Source organism: Neoarius graeffei, chromosome 7 (assembly GCF_027579695.1).
Source record: "Neoarius graeffei isolate fNeoGra1 chromosome 7, fNeoGra1.pri, whole genome shotgun sequence".
Classification (NCBI taxonomy): Eukaryota; Metazoa; Chordata; class Actinopteri; order Siluriformes; family Ariidae; genus Neoarius; species Neoarius graeffei.
The window spans coordinates 6,753,613-6,778,144 of record NC_083575.1 but is presented as its reverse complement, the minus strand read 5'-3'; the positions used below and the strand labels follow the sequence as shown (position 1 = coordinate 6,778,144).

At 43.0% G+C, this 24,532-nt stretch overlaps 1 protein-coding gene across 2 annotated transcripts in view; it reads left to right on the top strand.

Moving 5' to 3' along the window:
- ppp2r5eb (protein phosphatase 2, regulatory subunit B', epsilon isoform b) overlaps positions 1 to 21,986 on the top strand; it is a 60,040-nt gene extending 38,054 nt beyond the window's left edge. For both annotated transcript variants that reach the window (XM_060925243.1, XM_060925244.1), the window contains exons 3-14: positions 4,328 to 4,524; positions 6,754 to 6,855; positions 9,424 to 9,516; positions 9,607 to 9,737; positions 14,926 to 14,985; positions 15,086 to 15,194; positions 15,559 to 15,612; positions 15,713 to 15,763; positions 15,858 to 15,977; positions 18,123 to 18,250; positions 18,361 to 18,462; positions 20,615 to 21,986. In XM_060925243.1, coding sequence (XP_060781226.1) covers positions 4,328 to 4,524; positions 6,754 to 6,855; positions 9,424 to 9,516; positions 9,607 to 9,737; positions 14,926 to 14,985; positions 15,086 to 15,194; positions 15,559 to 15,612; positions 15,713 to 15,763; positions 15,858 to 15,977; positions 18,123 to 18,250; positions 18,361 to 18,462; positions 20,615 to 20,714 — 1,247 coding nt within the window. In that variant the 3' untranslated portion in view covers positions 20,715 to 21,986. The remainder of the gene's footprint in view (positions 1 to 4,327; positions 4,525 to 6,753; positions 6,856 to 9,423; positions 9,517 to 9,606; positions 9,738 to 14,925; positions 14,986 to 15,085; positions 15,195 to 15,558; positions 15,613 to 15,712; positions 15,764 to 15,857; positions 15,978 to 18,122; positions 18,251 to 18,360; positions 18,463 to 20,614) is intronic.
- Positions 21,987 to 24,532: the final 2,546 nt, after the last annotated feature.

The window sequence follows — 24,532 nt, the reverse complement described above, 5'->3', positions numbered from 1 at the left end:
TTCTGGCTCTTCATGCAAGACGGAGGAGGTATGTGTCGGGATATTCGCCTTATCCATCGTAATAGATGAATTTCTTTTTTGCGTCGCTAGTACCGCCACTTTTTGAAAGAATGTCCCTGATTTTAACGTAGGTCTGACGGAGTTTCTTCACTTTTAGCCAACATTGTTCTGGGGAGCGCGTGAACCCCTTCTCCTTCATTTTCTCACTGAATACAGCAAACACGTCGGCATTTTTGTGTGTTCTCTCCAAAAGCTCAGATATGTGGACATCTGCCCATATATCCACAAGGGTACGCGTTTCTTCCTCGGCCCACGTTTGCCCCCTACTCATTTTTTGTACTCTGTAGTCTAGCCTACCACTGGTCTGAATGACTGAACGATTGTTGTAAGGTTCCCTTGACAACCGAAACAGTGTTTGCGGTGGAGTGTCAAGACTCTGTTTCCCATAATGCTCGACAAACGACGGAAGCTCCCGAGGTACAAAAAAGCAAAACTGTCGGATTAGGTCCGGTCTGCTTTCACACCTCCAAAAGGTCCGCACCAGGGTTCCTTTGGTCCGGACCGAGTCCGACCTTGCAGCTCGGTCTCGGTCCGCTTGTTTGGTCCGGACCAGAGTTCGGTGGTTTGTATTCAGACCAACCCAAAAGGTCCGGACCAAGGGAAATTTTGGTCGTTTGGTCCGGACCAAACAACGTAGGTGTGAATACGCCCTTAGTGACATGACAAGGCCCCCCCACCCCCACCCGTTATCGACATGGGGGAAAAAAGACCCTGGTGAGGGAACGACTGTTTGTCGCTGCTATGATGAACATGAGAACAGGAACTAACTTGTTTCGTGGACATTCCACAACAGTACTTCAAGTCAAGTTTATTGTCAAACATGTTATACATGCTCGACATACTGCACAGATGAAATTTCCGTCCTCTCTGACCCACGGTGCAAACAGGCAGTACCAGTCAAAAGTTTGGAAACACCTTCAAATTTGATGTTTTTATTTTTAAATTTTTTTTCCTACATTGTAGAACAATACTGAACTCATCAAAACTATGAAATAACATACGGAATTATATGGTAAACAAAGTGTTTAAAAAAAAAACATGTTTCATCTTTTAGATTCTTCAAAGTCGTCACTATTTACCCTGATAACAGCTTTGCACACTATTGGCATTATCTGAACCAGCTTCATGAGGTCGTCACCTGGAACGCTTCTCAATTAACAGCTGTGTCTTGTCAAAAATGGAATTTCTTGCCTTCTTAATGCATTTGACACCGTCAACCAGTAAAGAGTAAATAATAAACATACACAGGCTTTCGTCTAAACGGGGGAACAGGGGCGCTGCGCCCTCTTACTCTCGGCGTGCGCCCCCTTACCGACTCCGTGAAAACATCCCAGCAACACTACGTGACAATGTGTCTGATCATCAAATACGTTATAATTGCTCCAAAAATATTCCAATCATAGTAGATACACCGCCAGACGGTGCAAAAACAATCCGAATTGGCGTTTTCCAGACTGAGGCGCCATGTTTAGTTGTTTACTTGTTGCGGCTGCTCTTGCGAGATTTGACATGTTACATACAAGGTCAACTGACTTGTAGAGCGAGATTTCTCGAGACTGAATGACCTTTCACCCACCGGCGCGGGAGCTTTTGACAGAAGTAGTTCGCGAGTTGTTTTTGTTGACACTTGGGCATTTAAAGATGTCATCCTGCGGCACGAAACGGAAGAAAGCCAAAGACTGTCCGGGGCAGAAGAAGATTACTTCTTTCTTTTTCAATGTTGACAGACAATTTGTTACAATTTCCCTCTCAGATAGCCTCAGAATGTCCCATTGGAGCATTTTTCAAAGGCTTTGCACGGCGGGGGGGGACAACCGGCACCATCCCTCCCCCCCCCCGCTTCGCTCCCTCGCCATGGTGAGCGCCCTCATACTAAATTTTTCTAGAAAAAACCCTGATACAGTAAATAGCCCTGTTCGACAACTGTAGTAATCCATATTAGAGGTCGACCGATCTATCAGCCGGACGATTTTTACCATTTTTTAATGAATCGGTATCGGCCGATTTTCTTATTTGGTCGCGCCGATTTAAAGTCAGGCACGACAGCTACGTAGAACGCGGCGTGCAAAAGACCCAAGCCAACAAACGTTTCAGGAGTCAGCAGAGATAGCCTACAGGAAAGGCTTCAATTCTTACATTTCAATGTCCTAAAGTTGTATATTTGCTCTCATGATAGTTGTAATCTGTGATGTGTTGCTTCATTTAGCGAAAGGAAAAACGAATAGCATTTCAACTGCATCGGAGTTGTAGAATTCCTCTCGAAACGAAACGTTGCGATGCGTAGCCTTGTGGCCGCGAGTGCGTCGGGAATGCGTCGACTATGTAAGCCCCCTTAACGCTGGTGACCGCTATGTTCCGATCTAAACTGTAGTAACGGACAATCTAAGTGAAAAGTTAACAAAAAGAGGACGCAAAACTAACCTGTGAACGTATTATAACATTGCCATCCCATGTCCATTCGTTTTCATGATGTATACATGTTTGATTTGATTGTGAACCAGAGACCGGTGCCAGACCTCTGCAGTTCCTATTTCCGGTTTCCTGCACAGCATGCTGGGAGACGGAGTTTTATATTGTTGAAACGGAAACGTGTGAAAGTTCAAGGCGTGGAAGTTCCACAGTGAAACTGTATAACTTGAACATGTATTTTGCCGTTTTGAAGTAACTGTCTGAAGTTGTCACATCATGGAAGTCTTCTTGCACTCTGTTAGTCTATTGATTCTTCATTTTAATACGTTTAAGTCATTAATTTGTTAATTCTTATTGTTATGATGAGTACAGTCATTTTTATATAATACATAATATTTATACTATATATTATGTTATTTATAATGAACAAAATAAATGTTATGAATAATAAAATCTAAATGAAATTAATAATTTCTTTCATTAACATATAGTAACAGTAACATTGAAGGCATTTTTTCCGAGTGTTCAATTTTCAATAAATCGTGTTAGGTTTATAAGTGTTGTGCGTCCTCTTACTAGTATGATATTTTAGCATGCCAATTAAGGACAATACGATAGCATATCGGCTCTAAAAATCGGCAGCTCATATCGGCCATCGGCTGACTCTGACCTCTAAATATCGGTATCGGCATCGGCTTTAGAAAAACCCATATCGGTCGACCTCTAATCCATATTATGTCAAGAACCGCTCAACTAAGTAAAGAGAAATAACAGCCAGTCATTACTTTAAGACACGAAGTGTCTTTTAGTTAATTAAAATAAAGAAAAAAACATCGAATTTGAAGGCGTTTCCAAACTTTTGACTGAGATATACATATATAAAAATTACACACACACCGAGTCAAGGGCACTTGAGGTATAGCAGGTAAACATGAAATAAGCAGTATAAACTAATAGCTGTTAAGGTGAGGTAGTGCGGAATAGTCCAAATGAGCGAGGTAAAGTGAAATGTGCGGTCCCTGAGTTCAGTGTGTTAATGAACGTTGAGAGTATGTGTTGGGGGGGAAACTGTGAGGATGACATGTCAGATGCTGAAGGGGGAGCAGGGGGGTGTACGGGCAGAATCTGTGGCGGGGGGGGGGGAGGGGCAGAACAGGGAGGGAGTTGAGCCTCCTGACCGCCTGGTGAAAGAAACTGTCCTTGAGCCTGCTGGTTTTGGCCCGGAGACTCCGCAGTCTCCTCCCCGACGGCAGCAGGCTGAAGAGGCTGTGAGATGGGTGGGTGGGGTCACCTGCAATCCTGATGGCTTTGCGGGTGAGGCGGGAGTTATAGATATCCATTAGAGAAGGGAGAGAGACACCAATGATCCTCTCAGCTGCTCTCACGATGCGCTGCAGGGTCTTGCAGCAGGACACGGTGCAGGCGCCGTACCACACGGTGATGCAGCTGGTCAGGATGTTCTTGATGGTGCCTCTGTAGAACGTGTGCATGATGGGGGCCGGGGCTCTTGCTGTCCTCAGTTTGCGGAGGAAGTACAGACGCTGTTGGGCTTTTTGCAACTATAAACATTTATATTCAACTTCCAGTGTCTTGTTCTTTAATTAATTAGAAATTGGAACCGTAGGTTGTGGTATAAGGGGAATAAAACACTTCAGGGTATGCCGTTATTGGAAAATAATCAGCTTTGGGTTTGTCAGAGTTTCTCTGTTTCTTCACACAACCCTGTTCTTGATATTTTTTTCCTCTAACAGCAGGACAGTGTTTTATTCCTTCCGTGAAATGACCTGAATTGCACCTGATGATGGACATGTTAGGAATGTGAACCTCTTGTTTTTCGCGTGTGTGTGTGTGAGATCAGACGTCCCTGCTCAGGAGCAGCCGGATTTGTTCCTGAAGAAGCTGCAGCAGTGCTGCACCGTGTTCGACTTCATGGACACGCTCTCCGACCTGAAGATGAAAGAGTACAAGCGCTCGACGCTCAACGAGCTGGTGGACTACGTGACGGTGAGCCGAGGCTACCTCACCGAGCAGGCCTACCCCGAGGTCGTCAAAATGGTGAGCTTCAACAATTATTGGCACCCCTGATAGAGAAAAAATGCATCTTTATTGTTCATCAGCTTAATTTTACATTCAAAATATGAGAGAAATTGCCAGTTTATTCATGAAGGGAAAAATTTTTACAATGCTGCACATCACCAATCTTGGCAACCCCAGAAACGGATTGTCTGAATGATGATTGATCTCAAGATAAATTTTATGACCGTTTGAATCGATGAAATAAAAAATGAATCGTGATTCATCAGGCTGTGTAACCGCTTCAGGGCTCGAAATTCGCGGTGGTCCGGTCGCCCGAGGCGACTTAATTTGTCGTTTGGCGGGTAATTCCTGTCACTAGGCAGCCTGGCTGGCTAGTTGAAAATCAAAAATATATATGAAGCGAAGATTCAGACTAGGGCTGTGCGGTATATCGAATATACTCGATATATCTCCGAAAATTGTGTGTGAGATACATAAAATTATATCGTAACTATCGAGTATTTTATGGTCATCTGCCAACTTGCGTTTGTTTCGTGTTTGTTGCGTTTGTTTAAAACCTTTTCCGGCGTTTTTCTCCCTGTCCCTCAGGCAGTAACGTGAGAGGCTGCCTAAGGGTAAAAAAAAAAAACAATGTCACACACTCGCCAACCAATCCCGGGCGACATCTAGGTGCTGAAAGGAACTTGCGGGCAGTGTTGCCAGATTGGGCGGTTTTAAGTGCATTTTGGCGGGTTTTGAACATATTTTGGGCTGGAAAACGTCAGCAGTATCTGGCAACACTGCTTGCGGGAAGATTTTCTAGTTCCGGTTTACAGCGCTGACTCAGTTCGTGCAATCGCTGGTGTTGCACAGGCTACCGTGTAAGCTCTGTCAATTTCAGCGACAAATTAAAAATGGAAGCGGACGAATTGGTTCCTAAAAGAACTAGTAAGGGGTCAGTCATCTGGCATTTTTTTTTTGGATATCGCGAGGAGGACGTGGAACAGCAAATGCCAGTTTGTAAAGTGTGCAAAAAAAAAAAAAACGTATCAAAATACTTGGGTCTTGAAATAAATGCACATTAGTTATGAACAATAGTAGCTACTCTCTTGTGTTATTTTTGACGGATTTTCTGTTTGGCTAGTTACTTTGGAAGGTAACTAGTCCGGCTGGCTGGTGAAAAAATATATGAATTTCAAGCCCTGCGCTTTGTTTTTCCCAGCTGTAATTGAGTTGTTTTGACATACAACAGCATACAATCGTGGGCATCCACGTGACTTCACCGGAGGCGGAAGTAACACCGCTCTAATGCCGCAGAAACACACAAAAAGGGATGCAAAATGGGAAAGAGCTGTTGTGTGACTGACTAAAAATAGATTTAACAAGAAATCCGACCTCTGTCTCTTGTTACAGACTGCTGAAAGATAAAGAAACGAGAAGCAAATGGAGGCAGAACAAATGTTCCAAAATTTATGAAGATGAAAATCGATGAACTTTTCCCTTTCAGTAAAAGGAGTGTTTTCATGAATAGGCCATTTAGATTTTACTCCAACCTTTACAAATCTGGGGGAATAATTATTGGTGGTTCTTAAGAAAATGAACCAAAAGGTTATTTGTTTATATTTAAATTAAAAAAAAGTAATATTTAAGTTGATAATCAGAAAATAAATGTTGCAGATTTTTTTGGTCAAATTTTTTTTTTTTTAATGCTATGGGGAAAAATTGTGAACCAAATATCATGAATCGAATTTTAATTGAGTGAAATATTCCATGCCTCGTTTGCCTGTTTTGTCTCTCAAGGAATTCTGTCACTTCCTCAAAATGCAGACGTTGTATTTTTCGTCAGAATGGAACTAAAAATATTATTTTAATTAAAAATATCCCAGAGGTTCCCAAAGGATAATTTATTCAGCAAGTTCCTTAAAATGAGAGATTATTTTCATACTGCAAAATACAACTAAAATATTACCTTAAAATATTTTTTTTTTCATTCCCAGGGGATACAAAGTTAAAGTACACATTTAAAAAATGTTTTTTTTTTCCTTCAAAAGAGAACCATTTGTTATTTTGTTAAATGCAAATCACTTAATTTTTTTTTAACAATTTTTCTAGAGTTTTTCCAAGGCCCACTGAGGGGGAAAAGTGTTTTATTTCTTCAAAATAGAATCTGCTTCCCATTTAGACAAACTTTTTTTTTTTTAAATTATGAAAAATTCTTCAACACAAGTATTTTGAAGTGAAATATTTTTCAACATTTTCTTCTTTCAGGTGTCCTACAACATATTCCGCACTCTTCCACCCAGCGACAGTAACGAGTTCGACCCAGAGGAGGACGAACCCACTTTAGAGGCTTCCTGGCCACATTTACAGGTGTGTGTGTGTGTGTGTGTGTGTGTTTTATATCTGTACTGAGTTGACACTATATGGGAAGTCATTAATAGAAATGCATGTCTTTGAATTGGGTCAGTCCCTGTGATTTCTCTCAGTCAGGCTCCTGGAGTGTGTTTTTTTTTTTTTCCCTTCTCGCTTTTTCTCGCGCTCGCTCTCTGTACCTGATTTTCATAAATTTTCAAAGTGTGTACAAAAGAATGGATGTTGTGATGAATTGTGAGGTTCCCAGCGTTTGCCCCAGTGCTTCTAAAACCCCACATTACCCCACACGCGCCCCCTGGTGGCAGTAGTTTCTCACACTGTGTGCAGCTGAATCTCATGTTTCCACCAAATGACTTCAGAGCAATTCCAGCGTTATGGACGTGACACTTGAACTCAAAATGGCAACAAATGACCCAGTGCATGTTTTATTGTCTCCCAGTATTTAAACAGGTGTTGCATATTTTAAGGCTGTACCATACTGGAGAAGTGATAGAACAAGAACAATTCCCATAGTACATCTAGGGCATGCCAGAAAATGCCAATAAAAGATGCGTTATGGACGTGACAGAAAAAGTATCACTTTTCTTGGGTGACTGTACATTTTTATAAAACTCTGTGAAATTGTAAACCTAATGTCAAAATGGAGATATCCGTTTGATAGAGGGGTCCAAGGTGAATATTAAAAAATCTTTGTTTAAAATATTTGGCATTTCATGCAGAGTTTCGGAAGGAAAAGTCAGCGTTATGGATGTGACGAAATTCCGTTATGGATGTGACGCGTCTGAAATAGACATGGCATATGTTTAGAAAATCAGCAATTTAACCACCATAACCCTTTGAAAAACTCTCTAAATATCAGCTAAAACTATCAAAGTTCTTAAATAATATTTAGGATGGCTATTGTTTTGCTGTTTTGTGGATTTTAGCATACATTTCTGTGGCTTGTGGCAATAATATAGAATTGTACATGATCAACGTTGATTTTAGCTTGGGTTTTACATTATAAGAAAGAAAGACTGACAGTGACATATTAGGTTGGTTACAGATTGGTTCAACTTATTCACATCTGTAAAATACAGGCCGAGGTGATATCTCTGAGTGGTTTTGATGTATTACATGTTGCTTTATTTTTGCACGGTGAGGTTGACATTTACATGGAATTGCCCTTCATTGTCCTCCACGTCATCACGTTTTCTGTCGGAGCTGCCCTCAGTCACCTCAGTACTTTACCTAGGTAGCGTTTTTGAGATGAGTGGAGGTGTGTGGGCGGAGCTAAAAACAGCACACTGGTCGAATATGATCACTGACCCAGGGCTTTCCACAAGCGCCGGCTGCCGGCCATACAGCCGACTACACAATTAAGTCCAGCCGGCTACTTTAATGACTATTATTTTTGTAGCCCACAGGCTCTAAACATTAATTTTCGATTTTAATAAAATTAAATGTTTATCTAACGGACTGACAATAATGTCAAACTGAACCGCGCTCATTTAAGTTGTGATTCGCGCTGTTTATTCCGATAATAACCACAAATTCCCCGCCGACTTGGTTGATGAAGGGAGAGTAACTCATCTGCGGCCCCGACATGTGGTGTGTGCGCGCACTCGGCGGAGGCAGTAGTGTGTCGGGGCCGTCGGAGGGAACAGAAGCAGAGATGACGCTTATTTTGTCTCCGGTAAACCAGTCTTCTCTCGTTCAATTACGTGCTGGCATCAAAAGACACCGTTGGTTGTAAATGAAACCAAACTGAGTGGTTGGAGTGTATTTTCATACACAAATGGAGAAATGTTCGCTGAGTGTGTAATTGTGTAGCCCCACTGCAGACCGTTGTCGTTGTTAATTCATAGCATGCTCAGCTGCGTGAATGTGTCATGCACCGAAAATAAGAGATTTACAAGCCAGGAACGCCCCATGATGCAATACGCAAGAAAAGAAAGAAGATTTACTGCCATTTTACTTTGTATTTGAGTAAAGTGAATAAATAAATGGTCTGTGGAAAATGCATTTAATCCTGGGAACTGCGTGCACAGGAGTTTTTGTGTTTACTCCTCCCCCCGGCTGGCTACTTATTTGTCATGGCTGGCTAGTATGAGCCTTTGTGGAAAGCCCTGCTGACCGGAGTCCCGTCTCTGTCAGTACTTGTCAAAGTTTATTTTTCTTTTCAAATGATGTTCTGGGTTTGGCGATAGTATCTGAACCCCTGAAGGTTTTTTTAAAGGTTTGCATTTCAAACATCTCTGTATTTGCAGGAAAAAAAGGAAACAACATATTGGCACCCTCAGCTGTGCGTTTTGTTCAGTTCAAACAAATTCGCTTCCTCCTACGCTTTCACTTTATGTGAACGTCAAATCAGATGCCTGGTTTTATCTTCTTTCTTTCCCCGACACACCACCTGAGCACATCAGGAGAAACGTCCTTCCTGTTCCATGACACACTTTTTGGTTGAGAAGCGCGATGGGGTGATCTTTTGACCTTCATCTATCCGCCACACTTCACCACGTAGTCGAAGTCCGTCCACCTCTGACCGCATCCTGTCGTTCTCTTTTCTTTCTTTGTGTGTCTCAGCTGGTGTACGAGTTCTTCATTCGCTTTCTGGAGAGTCAGGAGTTCCAGCCCAGCATTGCCAAAAAGTATATCGACCAGAAATTTGTCTTACAGGTGAGTCCCAAACAGCAAATCCTCTGAAACCTGATGGGTCCTGCGCTCTGTTGTCTCTCGTTAATGTTTTTGTCTCCCGTGTCTGCCAAGCTGCTGGAACTGTTCGACAGCGAGGACCCGCGGGAGAGAGACTACCTGAAGACAGTCTTACACAGAATCTACGGCAAATTCCTGGGGCTGAGGGCTTTTATACGAAAACAGATAAATAATATTTTTCTACGGTAAGTGACTCATTGATGCTCGCCAGTTTTTAGCGGGGGAGTCGGGTCGTGTGTTTGTCTGTGACTTCTGAGCCGACACACATCACCGTTTCTTTCATTGATGAGCCATAAAATTGTGTGTTTTCTAGCTTCAGCTGCATGAACCACAGAGCGTCTGCTCTTTTGTCCACTTTTCTGGCTCCAAGCTTCAGGATCAGTGTCCAGAAAAAAAAAAAATCAGACACCAAACACGTTTTTTCTGATTTGATTACATTTGTGCTCAGATTGTAACTGCAGTCATCAATGTAACCTGTTCCTGAAAAAGACTTGACGTGGATATAATCTGTAATTAGCAATGCCAGCAGCGCTTGCCGTGCGGGAAGCGCCTATCCATTTACATAGTAAATTGCAAATTGTGTACCAACAAAGTACGTTCAGCTTCACAAGAGTTGGGTATTTTATAGGAGAAAAACCTGAATTTTCAGAATATGCACCCAGATTTGCACGATGCTGATTACTTTTGACACGGCGATCTTTTGTTTTTGTTTTTTTTCTGAATGTTGATGGCGAAACTGCTGGGTGCGGCCATGTTGGATTTTGGTCGAAAGCCGATGACGTGTCACTCCTGTGATGTTAGACTGTAGCTCGCTTTCTATTGGTCGACGCTAGCCGAAATCTATACCAAAGGTCAGGAGCAATCATGACCCCTGGTGGGCCTTTTCACGGTAATTTTGGTCAAACTGGAAGCCGGCCAGAGACAGCAGAAGTTCTAGTCACGGTCAATAGATGTGCATCCTTCTATGGAAAACAAGAAAAATATTGGATTCTGGGGGCTAGAGGGGAAAAAAAAAAAGAAGTGGTTGAGGGACGTTAATCATTTTCTTTTGAAGAAGTCACATTTGATGAGAAACGTAATACATGGCACTTTTGAGCGCCACATTCTGAAAAGTAACGTGTGGAACTGTGCTGCCACCTTTTGCCTTGTTGTGCCATCACATGCAAGAATATATGCCAATTAGGCGAGTTGTACAGAAGAGTTTCACGTGACGTCATATCCACCTCATGAATTATTCAGAACTTTAGCTGGTGGTCTACCAAAGCTCAGCCGACAAAGTACGGAGAAAGTATATTGTTCACTCGCATGAAAAATGCCTTACACTTGCGTTGTTTTAGGTTGTTCGAATCGATTAAACCGTGAAGCTGATAAAAGTTTCTTCAGGGTTCCCCGTGAGCTAATAAAAAAGGATGAACGAACCCAGGATTTCACAAAAAGACGTCGAGAAAGGTGGCTTTTGAAACTCTCGCTGAAATCGAAGGGAGCGGAGTCGAAGCACGCTCGAGTTTGCAGTGATCACTTGGTGAAAGGTTTGTATTTCCCTCTCAGCTTTAGTGTTTTCCAAGTACTTTTCTTGCTACGTGTCGTTATTTTACGGGACTTTTTTTTTGGTCATGAAGCGCTAAAGTCCCCAGCTGTTTCTTTGTTTACTCCTCATGCCTCACAAAGTCCATATGCACAAAGGTGACGACAAAATTCTTCCCCAGCCGTACAGTTACAATGCGCCGTGATCACTTCTCCGTCTTGTTTAACTAAGATCCAGGTCTTTAAAGGGGTTTCTGAGAGATAAGAGCCAACACAAGTGAGAATCAAGTGAACTGTTTGTTTACACTTCAACTTGTAGCGCTTCGTTGTAAAGATGCGAACGAAAAGCTTATATACACACACTTACACGGGCAAAAACAATACAGGATTCATTCAGCAGCGACTTGATCCCGAGGCCCTTTACCCAGCCACGTACAAAAAAAGTTGTAAGCCTCCTCCACGCTTTCATCTGTTTTGCGGTGTAGAAGGACGTCTGCAACACCAGATAGTTCGAGATGTCGGGGAACTCGACTGAAGGGTAGTTTTCGAGATCGTACGACAAATCCTTCTTTCCCAGACTGTAGGGGTCGATTCCATCGCACATAGTAATCTTCTGAATATATCTAAAGCGCTTAGTGGCTTCTAGATTACGAACGTACTCTGATAACTTATCGCTAGTTGTTTGCACTACGGCAGCCGTTTCAACCACCAGCTATTTCACTTCCGGTAAAACCACTAAGCAAAGTCACGTGACTGAAACCCAACAATACGGTCAGAGAGGACAGATTTAATACTTTTAAAAGGAATCTGTGTAGCTGCTTGTTGTCCTTAATGAGCTTTAGTTGGGTTTGAATGATTCGGTACGACGGCCAGCAAAGTACCTACAATCAACAGTTCTGGTCATGGCGTTGCTCAGTCATTGATGTTGATTTGAGTAGTTTACACCAGTTCATTACGCAAAAAAATGCAATTAAATTTCAAAATAAAGAAAAAATACTGGAGCAAACGGTTATTTTTAAACTCTGCAATTGATTGGTAGATGTTTTGGGCACAAGAATCACTCCTGAAGGTGCTTTACTTTACTTTCTCAAGGTGCTTTACTTTACTTTCTCAAGATGGATGTTCACTTGTGTTCAAAATAATAGCAGTCCAACACGACTAACCAGATCAGTCACTGTTTTTGGTGGAAATTATATTACTACATGGCAAATAATTTACCAGTAGGTGTAGTAGAGTCATAGAAAACCAACAGACCCAACATTCATGATATGCATGCTCCTGAGTCTGCGTAATCGAATAATTAACTGAAAGGGACGTGTTCAAAATAATAGCAGTGTGGAGTTTAATTAGTGAGATCATTCATTCTGTGAAAAAACAGATGTCAGTCAGGTGGCCCTAATTTAAAGATGAAGCCAGCACATGTTGTACATCCATTTCTCTCTGAAAACCTGAGAAACATGGGTCGTTCCAGACATCGTTCAGAAGAACAGCGTGCTTTGATTAAAACGTTGATTGGAGAGGTAAAACGTATACTGTAAAGAAGTGCAGAAAATGATGGGCTGCTCGGCTAAAATGATCTCCAGTGCTTTAAAATGGACCGCAAAGCCAGAGAGACGTGGAAGAAAACAGAAGACTACCATTCGAATGGATCGAAGAATAGCCAGAATGGCAAAGACTTAGCCAATGATCAGCTCCAGGGTGATCAAAGACGGTCTGAAGTTACCTGTGAGTACTGTGACAATTAGAAGACGCCTGTGTGAAGCTAATCTATCGGCAAGAAGCCCCCGCAAAGTTCCACTGTTTAAAAAAAAAAAAGACGTGCTGAAGAGGATACAATTTGCCAAAGAACACATCGACTGGCCTAAAGAGAAATGGAAAAACATTTTGTGGACTGATGAAAGTAAAATTGTTCTTTTTGGGTCCAAGGGCTGCAGAGAGTTTTTCAGACGACCCCCAAACACTGAATTCAAGCCACAGTATACTCTGAAGACAGTGAAGCATGGTGGTGCAAGCATCATGATATGGGAATGTTTCTCTTACTATGATGTTGGGCCCATTTATCGCATACCAGGGATCATGGATCAGTTTGCATATACAGTGAACCCTCGCTATAACGCGGTTCATCTTTCGCTGTTTCGCGGATTTTTTTTTTTTTTTTTACAGTGCATTGTGTTCAGAATCCTGATTGGCTAAGGGACTGTAGTCTAGAAGTGAAAAAAGTTGATATTGGTCTTTCACTTACACCAGTGTCAACCGTTTCCGTGCCTCGTCTCTGTACAGCCTGCCAAATTTACATTTGCAATTTTTTTTCCATGCCAAAACCCACAATGTCGACGAAACGTCCTGCACCGACAAAGGCACCTCCAGACGCGCCCAAAAGGCAGAGGAGGATGCTAACTATCGCAGAAAAAGTTAAACTTTTGGACATGCTGAAGGAAGGTAGAAGCTATGCTGCTGTGGGGCGCCATTACGGAATAAATGAATCTTCGGTTCGTTCCATAAAGAAGGAGGAAAATAAAATAAGGACGACAGCAGCAATAAGTTTTGACAAGGATGCAAAAAGGGTTGTGACTGTCTGCAACAAGACCAACAACTACCCATAACTATGTTCTTCTCTCGGAAAAAGACACCTGCACCACAGCCTTCAGCAGAAAATGACGCTACAGCGGAGCGGAGTCAGGACGAAGAGGCACAGTCAGAGGGACTGTGAAATGCGCGCGAGTCGCAATGTGTCTAACCTCGTATTCATTATTAAAAATATTATTTTACAGTATTATTACAGTATTTAAAAGTATTAAAAACTGTCATAGTTATTTGCAAGAACGTTTTTTTTTATTTCTGAAACAAATGCTTTACATTTGTATTGTATAATAGTTGTAAAAAAATAAAGTTGACTATTTCACGGATTTCGCCTATCGCGGGTCCTTTTTGGAACGTAACCCCCGCGATAAACGAGGGTTCACTGTATCAAAATACTTGAGGAGGTCATGTTGCCTTATGCTGAAGAGGAAATGCCCTTGAAATGGGTGTTTCAACAAGGCAACGACCCCAAACACACCAGTAAGCGAGCAGCATCAGGGTTCAAGACCAACAAAATGAAAGTTATGGAGTGGCCAGCCCAATCCCCGGACCTTAATCCGATAGAAAACTTGTGGGGTGACGTCAAAAATGCTGTTTCTGAGGCAAAACCAAGAAACGCGGAGGAATTGTGGAATGTTGTCAAATCATCCTGGGCTGGAATACCTGTTCACAGGTGCCAGAAGTTCTCAGAAACCGTGGTTATACAACTAAAAATTAGTTTAGTGATTCACAGGAATACTAAATCCTTAAGATTTTTTCAGTTTATACAGTAAATATTTGGAGTTTGTAATGAAAAATGCAGACGCTGCTATTTTTTTGAACAGCCCAATGTTCATTTTTCTTCATTTTCTGTAAAGTAATTAAAATATTGATACATTTTTCTTCATGTTTTGATGTAGAATATAATGTGCAGTGTTCCCAATGCACGGAAATAAAAACTATTATAAGGATTTTGAGCTTTATTCACGTTTTTAAGCACACTGCTATTATTTTGAACACAACTGTATATCGCTGGAAGTGGCCAAATAAGGCTGACGGGTGGGGATTTTTTTTTTTTTTTTTTGAAAACTTCAAACAGCTGTAACTTCTGTTCTGTTTAACCTCAGGGGGAATCAGTTTTGAGTTCAGAACGTCACACTGTTTTGATACGTCACACTCCTTGATCACAACTAGATTTAAAAATAGCCTGTCGTTGTTACTGTAATTGACCGTTTGTTGTAAAAGTAAAAATGTTCTTTTTTTTGTTTTGTTTTTTCTTTTTTCCTGCAGTTTTGTTTATGAAACTGAGCACTTCAATGGAGTCGCCGAGTTGTTGGAAATTTTGGGAAGGTAGGTTTCCAGCTCGTCCATGAAATCAGATCCTCCTGGTTGGATGATGAGCATCTGTTTCTGTGCCACGAATACTCACTGTATCTGTCTGTCTCTGCAGCATCATCAACGGCTTTGCTTTACCTCTGAAAGCTGAACACAAGCAGTTCCTGGTCAAAGTGTTGATTCCTCTGCACACAGTCAGGAGTCTCTCGCTCTTCCACGCGCAGGTATGTGTTTCATATGAAAGCCAGATTAATATACGGTGGATAAATTTTCCCACACCCATGACCACGAAGCCCCGCCTCCCAGAACCTCCACTGGCTGGAGTTCATCCACTTCCCTTTGTCTTATTGGACGTTATATTCCTGAAACTGACGTCCTCATCGCACACCATATCAACAGTGAGCAAAACGGGATCCAAATTAAAGCGTTAATTATCTCCGTAATGTCACGAATTCAGAGTTCAGTTTTATTTCTGCGCTTTTTTTTGTTTGTTTTTCCCTTTGCGTTAAAAAGTAGTCATTTGTGAAGTGTGTGTGTTGTGTCTGATCAGTCAGTGTGTGCGCTGTGTGTTTCTGCTCTGTTTTGCAGTTGGCGTATTGTATTGTACAGTTCCTCGAGAAAGACCCCACATTAACAGAACCAGTGAGTGCCGTTTGGACCTTTTCACTCGTCTGTTTCTGTTCTCTGGTTTCATTGTTTTGTTTTTTTTTCCTTAATGTATCTCTGTTTTTCCTCCGTGCAGGTCATCAGAGGACTTCTCAAGTTCTGGCCAAAGACGTGCAGTCAAAAAGAGGTGCGTTTATTCAAGAGGAAGAGGCTCGAAACGGAATAAAGCGAACGTGTGGAGAGGAAGCTACGAGTGTCGTAACGCGTGTCTGTGCTTGTAGGTGATGTTCCTCGGAGAGCTGGAGGAGATTCTGGATGTGATCGAGCCCACGCAGTTTGTGAAGATCCAGGAGCCGCTGTTCAAGCAGATCTCCAGATGCGTCTCCAGCCCTCACTTCCAGGTCAGTGCTGAAATCACAGACATTAGATACGGAGACATTTCAGGGCCTGAAAAATGATACGGTTCAGAAGAGAGATTTCAGGGAGATAAGTGAGTGAGTTAGCCAGCTGTAGGGCAGCGAGCTTTTTTGCCATCACGCAATGTCTGTCATCAGTCAGTCTGTCCGTCCACAAATCACAAAAATCGCGACTCCTCCCTGAGTTTTCAATGGATTTTGATTCTGAACGTTTTGTTTTGAAGATCAAATTGTTTTCATGAAGAATGACTTGGCGAATTTTAAACGAGTCTGGTTTCTCATGGTCCAGCGGTGTGAGCGACTGCGTCACTGACGCTGTGGTTTACAACCCCGATTCCAAAAACGTTGGGACAAAGTACGAATTGTAAATAAAAATGGAATGCAATAATTTACAAATCTCAGAAACTGATATTGTATTCACAATAGAACATAGACAACATATCAAATGTCGAAAGTGAGACATTTTGAAATTTCATGACAGCAACACATCTCAAAAAAGTTGGGACAGGGGCAATAAGAGGCTGGAAAAGTTAAAGGTACAAAAAAGGAACAGCTGGAGGACCAAATTGCAACTCATTAGGTCAATTGGCAATAGGTCATTAACATGACTGGGTATAAAAAGAGCATCTTGGAGTGGCAGCGGCTCTCAGAAGTAAAGATGGGAAGAGGATCACCAATCCCCCTAATTCTGCGCCGACAAATAGTGGAGCAATATCAGAAAGGACAGTGTAAAACTGCAAAGAGTTTGAACATATCATCATCTACAGTGCATAATATCATCAAAAGATTCAGAGAACCTGGAAGAATCTCTGTGCGTAAGGGTCAAGGTCGGAAAACCATACTGGGTGCCCGTGATCTTCGGGCCCTTAGACGGCACTGCATCACATACAGGCATGCTTCTGTATTGGAAATCACAAAATGGGCTCAGGAATATTTCCAGAGAACATTATCTGTGAACACAATTCACCGTGCCATCGCCGTTGCCTGCTGAAACTCTACAGTTCAAAGAAGAAGCCGTATCTAAACATGATCCAGAAGCGCAGACGTCTTCTCTGGGCCAAGGCTCATTTAAAATGGACTGTGGCAAAGTGGAAAACTGTTCTGTGGTCGGACGAATCAAAATTTGAAGTTCTTTATGGAAATCAGGGACGCCGTGTCATTCGGACTAAAGAGGAGAAGGACGACCCGAGTTGTTTTCAGCTCTCAGTTCAGAAGCCTGCATCTCTGATGGTATGGGGTTGCATTAGTGCGTGTGGCATGGGCAGCTTACACATCTGGAAAGACACCATCAATGCTGAAAGGTATATCCAGGTTCTAGAGCAACATATGCTTCCGTCCAGACGACGTCTCTTTCAGGGAAGACCTTGCATTTTCCAACATGACAATGCCAAACCACATACTGCATCAATTACAGCATCATGGCTGCGTAGAAGAAGGGTCCGGGTACTGAACTGGCCAGCCTACAGTCCAGATCTTTCACCCATAGAAAACATTTGGCGCATCATAAAACGGAAGATACGACAAACAAGACCTAAGACAGTTGAGCAACTAGAATCCTACATTAGACAAGAATGGGTTAACATTCCTATCCCTAAACTTGAGCAACTTGTCTCCTCAGTCCCCAGACGTTTACAGACTGTTGTAAAGAGAAAAGGGGATGTCTCACAGTGGGAAACATGGCCTTGTCCCAACTTTTTTGAGATGTTGTTGTCATGAAATTTAAAGTCACCTAATTTTTCTCTTTAAATGATACATTTTCTCAGTTTAAACATTTAATATGTCATCTATGTTCTATTCTGAATAAAATATGGAATTTTGAAACTTTCACATCATTGCATTCCGTTTTTATTTACAATTTGTACTTTGTCCCAACTTTTTTGGAATCGGGGTTGTATTTATTTATGCTGAGGGAGGGAGGGATGCAATTTTCTTCTTTGGCACTAGCAGTGAGTTTTCACCTCAGTTCACTCATCACTCTGTACTGATCACCTGTGGACGTGTCCCATCACTGATTTAACTCGCTCTGTGATCTCTGGATGGATTTGAGGCATTCCTGCTTTACTATGAATATTTCTTTTCTGAAATGATTGACTAGAAATAAATCGTGTGTGTGCGCGCGTGTGTGTGCAGGTGGCTGAGCGAGCACTGTACTACTGGAATAATGAGTACATTATGAGTCTTATTGAGGAGAACTCCAACGTCATCCTGCCCATCATGTTTGCCAGCTTGTACAGGATCTCCAAAGAGCACTGGAACCCGTGAGTGGATTTAAAAAAAAAAAACACGCACACAGAGAAAGTGTGAAAAGTCCGTGTGGTCTGAGGTTCCCTTTCTGTGTTGTCAGTTGTTTTTGTTGTTCTGTGTTCAGGGCGATCGTAGCTTTAGTGTACAACGTCCTGAAAGCCTTCATGGAAATGAACAGCACTTTGTTTGATGAACTCACTGCCACCTACAAGTCAGATCGCCAGAGGTAATACACTCCTCACACAGTGTGTGTCACCTATCAACACAATCAGTCTCTCTTTGGGTTGCTCTGTCTGTCGGTCTCTCTGTCTGTGTCTGTTGGTTGGTATCGCTGTCTGTCAGGATCTCTCTGTGTCTGTCGGTTGGTCTCTTTGTCTGTGTCTATTGGTTGGTCCCTCTCTGTCTGTCGGGGTGTGTCTCTCTGTCAGTCTCTGTCTGTCTGTAGGTTGGGGTGTGTCTGTGTCTGTCAGTTGGTGTCTCTCCCTCTCTATCAGAGTCTCTCTGTGTCTGTTGGTCAGTGTCTCGCTGTCTCTTGGGGTCTCTTTCTCTCTCTGTTTGTTAGTCTGTTTGTGTCGGTCGGTCTCTCTCTCTCTCTCTCTCTCTCTCTCTCTCTGTTGGTCGGTGTCTCTGCCTGTCAGGTTCTCTGTGTCTGTTGGTCAGTGTCTCGCTGTCTCTTGGGGTCTCTTTCTCTCTCTGTTTGTTAGTCTGTTTGTGTCGGTCTCTCTCTCTGTTGGTCAGTGTCTCGCTGTCTCTTGGGGTCTCTTTCTCTCTCTGTTTGTTAGTCTGTTTGTGTCGGTCTCTCTCTCTCTCTGTTGGTCAGTGTCTCGCTGTCTCTTGGGGTCTCTTTCTCTCTCTGTTTGTTAGTCTGTTTGTGTCGGTCTCTCTCTCTCTGTTGGTCGGTGTCTCTGCCTGTCAGGGTCTCTGTGTCTGTTGGCCAGTGTCTCTCTGTCTGATGGAGTCTCTCTTTGTCTGTCTGTTGGTCGGTCTCTCTGTGTCTGTCTGTCTGTCTGTCTGTCTGTCTGTCTGTCTGTCGGTTGGTCTCTCTGTCTGTCTCTGTTGGTTGGTGTCTCTCCCTCGGTCGGTCTGCCTGTCTGTTGGTCAGGGTCTCTGTCAGTTGGTCTCTCTCTCTCTGTTTGTTGGGGTCTCTCTCTCTCTCTCTCTCTCCCCCCTCTGTGTCTGTCGGTTGGGGTCTCTCCGTCTCTGTCTGTCAGGGTCGGTCTCTGTTGGTTGGTCTCTCTTGCGCTCTCTGTCTGTCTGTCTGTCGGTTGGGGTCTCTCCCTTTCTGTCTGTCAGGGTCGGTGTCTCTCTCTCTCTCTCTCTCTCTCTCTCTCTCTCTCTGTTGGTCGGTGTCTCTGCCTGTCAGGGTCTCTGTGTCTGTTGGCCAGTGTCTCTTTGTCTGTGTCTGTTGGTCAGTCTCTCTGTCATTTGGTCTCTCTCTCTCTCTCTGTCTGTCTCTGTTGGTCGGTGTCTCTCCCTCGGTCGGTCGGTCGGTCTGTCTGTCTGTTGGTCAGGGTCTCTGTCTGTCAGTTGGTCTCTCTCTCTGTCTGTTGGGGTCTCTGTCAGTCTGTGTCTGTCTGTCAGTTGGTGTCCCCCCCCCCCGTGTCTGTCAGTTGGGGTCTCTCCGTCTCTGTCTGTCAGGGTCGGTCTCTGTTGGTTGGTCTCTCTTGCGCTCTCTGTCTGTCTGTCTGTCTGTCTGTCTGTCGGTTGGGGTCTCCCTTTCTGTCTGTCAGGGTCTCTCTGTCTGTCTATGTCTGTCTGTTGGGGTCTCTCTCTGTCTGTCAGTCAGGGTCTCTGTGTCTGTCGGTCGGGGTCTCTCTCTCTCTCTCTCTCTCTACCAGTTATGGATGATAAATTTCCATTCCCACTCAGTCTTCCAGAACAGTAAAGTAATGGGCGTGGTGTTTTCCCACCTGACTGTATTTAACAGGATGCAGCAGAGCATGAATCTCTGTGAAATGTGTAAAACACGCAAGACCAGATAGGACTCGTCGTTCATTCCAATTTCCACCCACATCAACCGACATTTTCTTTCCTTATTGTTCTGAAAGTGAGGCAGCGCGAGGGTTCAGATAATATTACTAGTTTCATCACTGCATCATCATTTACACACCATTTCCCCAGACAGACACTGCATCCGAACCCTCACACACTCGGAGTCTATAATACACACAGAGCAGCGTCGTCATCCGCAGGGTCGAGTCCCTGAACTGGATTCACCCGCCTCGGTGCTCTGAAAGCTCAGTAGGCACTGAATCGTCTTGGAACGGTGCTCAGATGATGATTCAGATTCAGGACTTGAATAGTGTAATTGTTGTTGAAGTGTGATTGGGGTGAAAGACTCCCTCACCTCACCTCTTGTTCTCATCCCTCGTTCACAGAGAGAAGAAGAAAGAAAAGGAGCGAGAGGAGTTGTGGAAGAAGCTGGAGGACTTGGAGCTGAAGAGAGGTCTGCGGAGTGACGCCATTATTCCAACTTAACGCTGCCCTGCCTCTTGGACCGCCCCCAGAACACACTCCCATGTCGCTGGCCATGCCCACACAGGCCTTTTCTCTTTTTTTTTTTTTTTTAATTTCCTTTTTTTTTCTCCTTTCTGTATCGTGCGACTTACTTTATTGTAGATTTCCATCGTCTCTTTCGTTATTTCAGCAACACTGTAAATATTTTTTTTTCCTGCTATATTTTTTCCCTTCGAGAATATTACACTGAAAATGAAAAAAGGACTCAAAAAAAAAAAACCGGAGAAAGAGTTCGCTCGTCCGACTGGGAGCGAGAAATGGACTTGACCAGATGGTAGGATTCGGGATGAACTGCTCATGTGGAGGGAAAACGAAATCAGCTATAAAACCGAACCCTCACCACTGTCATTGGAGGAAAGATCCGTTCCTGCTCATTGCTCATCCAGACGCACTGTCTCACTCCGTCTCTCTCTCTCTCTCTCTCCATCCTTTCATCTTACTGCTGATAGATTTCCTCAGAACCTATAAATAACAGAATCCTAAAAGTGGAAAGGCTAAACGCTAACCAGCAATCTCTCTCTCTCTCTCTCTCTCTCTCTCTCTCTCTCTCTCTCATTAACAAACTTCTTTCCTTTTCTCTCGGTGCTGCCAGGATTTTCCACTCGTTCTCTCTTGGGTTGGTTTTGTTGGACTTCCTTTCTTAATTCTGCACCAGTCTGGCACTGGTACCAGTAAACTAACACACACACGCACACCATTGCTGCAAAGACACCGAGGACCTCGCGTCCCTGCGCCAAACCTGAGAAGCTTGTTTTGTTTGTGTGTACGAGTGTGTGTGAGAGTTTCTTACAGTGTTAAGTATTGTAACTGAATGCAGCTCATTGATCTGTTGTTAATTGATCTATTAGAACCTTTAGCGCATTTATAAAAAATATATATATATTTTTTTCTTTTGGGACGGTCACAGAGTGTTAAATATGTATTACTGAACACCACTTGCTGTTTAGTCCCCCTCCCCCTCTCCATTTTTACTCCTTATTTTCAAATTTCAGCCTTTTTTTTTAATAGTTTGCTTATATCAGGAGAGAGAATGTGTGTGTCTGTGTGTGTGTGTGAGAGAGAGAGAGAGAGAGAGAGGAAGGATGATGGGATTGTGGAGGTCTCCGATTCATTTTTTTTTTTGTGGTGAGCCTTGAAATAAATGACAGTCAAAGTGGGTTGGAGAAATGAAAAATGTTTAATTATTTTAAAAAAATAAAGACATATTAAATTAAACCTGTTTTGAGATAACAAGGCACTGCATTATTGCCTTATTTCTGTGTGTGTGTGTGTGTGTGTGAGAGAGATGTTTGAGAGGAAATGCTCGCTGGAGACGGCGATGAAACGGTGGGGAGGGGGGATCTTCCATTTGTGACAAAATTAACTAAAATGAATAAATCAGCCGGAATGAAACTCGTTTGAAAAACACAAATCTCTCAAACCTGTAAACTGCAAAATGCTTCAATAAATAGGAGTAAAATTTCTAAAACTATACTTTTATATTAAAGTTTTATTGTGCATCATTCTCATTTTATTAAATCAGTTATTTATTTTATTACATTTTTATTGTGTTTATTTGACATCCGCATCAGTGGGTTGGACCTAGTTTCGTTCTTGATCTTTAAAAATGTATGTCAATATAATTAACTTTTTTTTTTTTTTTTTTTGCTGAACGTTTTATTTCCGAGTGATGAGTTATGAAATTTGTGGGCGGCACGGTGGTGTAGTGGTTAGCGCTGTCGCCTCACAGCAAGAAGGTCCTGGGTTCGAACCCCGGGGCCGGCGAGGGCCTTTCTGTGCGGAGTTTGCATGTTCTCCCCGTGTCCGCGTGGGTTTCCTCCGGGTGCTCCGGTTTCCCCCACAGTCCAAAGACATGCAGGTTAGGTTAACTGGTGACTCTAAATTGAGCGTAGGTGTGAATGAGAGTGTGAATGGTTGTCTGTGTCTATGTGTCAGCCCTGTGATGACCTGGCGACTTGTCCAGGGTGTACCCCGCCTTTCACCCGTAGTCAGCTGGGATAGGCTCCAGCTTGCCTGCGACCCTGTAGAACAGGATAAAGCGGCTACAGATAATGAGATGAGTTATGAAATTTGAGTTTTCCCTGCTGACAGTGTGCTGTCGGTGGTGTAAAGGAGGAAGACTCGTAAAAAAGCTCGAGTTTCTGCGTGAACTGTTGGCTCAGTGAGAAGAGACATGGGTCAAGTTCTGCCCCCAGGTGAGCTCCAAGTTCAGTGACCGTGTGTTTCACTTTCACTCTTTACAGATGATTTGGCAGGTTCAGGCTTCACATCCTGTGGTGGGAGTGATGAGGTTTGGGTCCTGCTTTAAAGATGCTCCTTTATTAAAGTCCTCTCTGCAGGTGAAGGTGGAACGCTGATGATCGATGCCCCCAAACAAGGCGCCTGTTGGCTCAATGGTTGAAGTCTGTCCCTGTCTCAGTGAGAGGATGGTGGTGTAAGATCAGCTGAAGGCCATGTTTCAACAGTGTTGATAACTGAAGAGACTTTGTCAGTAATTTTTTCGACTGTACTTGAAAAAAGCCTCGTGATACATTCGTGACCTGTCCAGAACTGGATCCGGCTCTCCACCTCACACCACAGCCTCTGTTATACGAGTTCAGAAAGCAGGTTCACCTGACTCACTATCGGTGTGTGACGCCTGACTGTGTTGCGCTTATAACCAATCACTGCTCGCCACTGTTTGTCCCATTCTCTCGCATCTTTCTTCTTTATTTTTTCAATCTCTTTTTTGGAGATTTTACATTTTCTAAGTACTAAAAGTGAGTAAACGCTTTCCTTGACGGTTGTTCACTATCCCCGCTTTTTTTTTTTTTTGGGTGGGGGGGTCTGTTCTTGAGCGAGAGTTCCTGTCAATGCAGAAAAAAGTGTCATTCATGGTGCCGTGACCAAACGTGACTTCTTTCTATAAGAAGTAAATTATTTAAGAAACAAATGTTTTGGGGTTTTTTTTTCCTATTCTGGAGTGAACATCTTTTACTTCTTCATGTCCTCCGATTTGCAGTTTGATCTGTCGTCGTTATTCATGTTGATTGAATATGCAAATTTGTGAGATCACAAAAAGTGGCTTTTTGAGCTTGCTTGAGTCACTTTCCTGCGAAAAAGTTGGCAGCACGGACTTGTAGCGGTTTCTGTTAAGCTGCTTCATGCAAAATTTGAAATTGCAAAAAAAAGATTAATGGAAACACGTGAATTTCTTTTTAGAAATTTCAAATATCGCAGCAAAAAGGTTTTTTTACGCTTGCATGAGGTGGTTTTTCCAGCTACTGGGGGTGCATAAGCGTACTCTTGGCGCCGGTCCCAAGCCCGGATAAATTGGAGAGGGTTGTGTGAGGAAGGGCATCCAGCGTAAAACTGTACCAAATCTAACATGCGGATTGAAAAGAGAAATACCATACCGGATTGGTCAGGGCCCGGGTTAACAACGACCGCCTCCGGTACTGTTGGTCAACAGGGTGCCGGTGGAAAGTGTGCTACTGTTGCGTCAAAACGGAGAAGGAGAAAGAGAGGAGGGAGGTGTGTTAGGAGAGAGCGTGAAAGATGGAAGGGAAGGAGCTTAGAATTGAGGGTCGGAACACTGAATGTGGGAACATTGACTGGCAGAGCGAGAGAGTTAGCAGGTATGATGGAAAGAAGGAAGTTGGACATTTTGTGTGTGCAGGAGACGAGGTGGAAAGGAAGCAAGGCCAAGAACACTGGAGGTGGATACAAGTTGTTTTATTATGGAGTGGATGGAAAGAGAAATGGTGTTGGTATTGTTCTGAGGGGAGAGTTGGTCAACA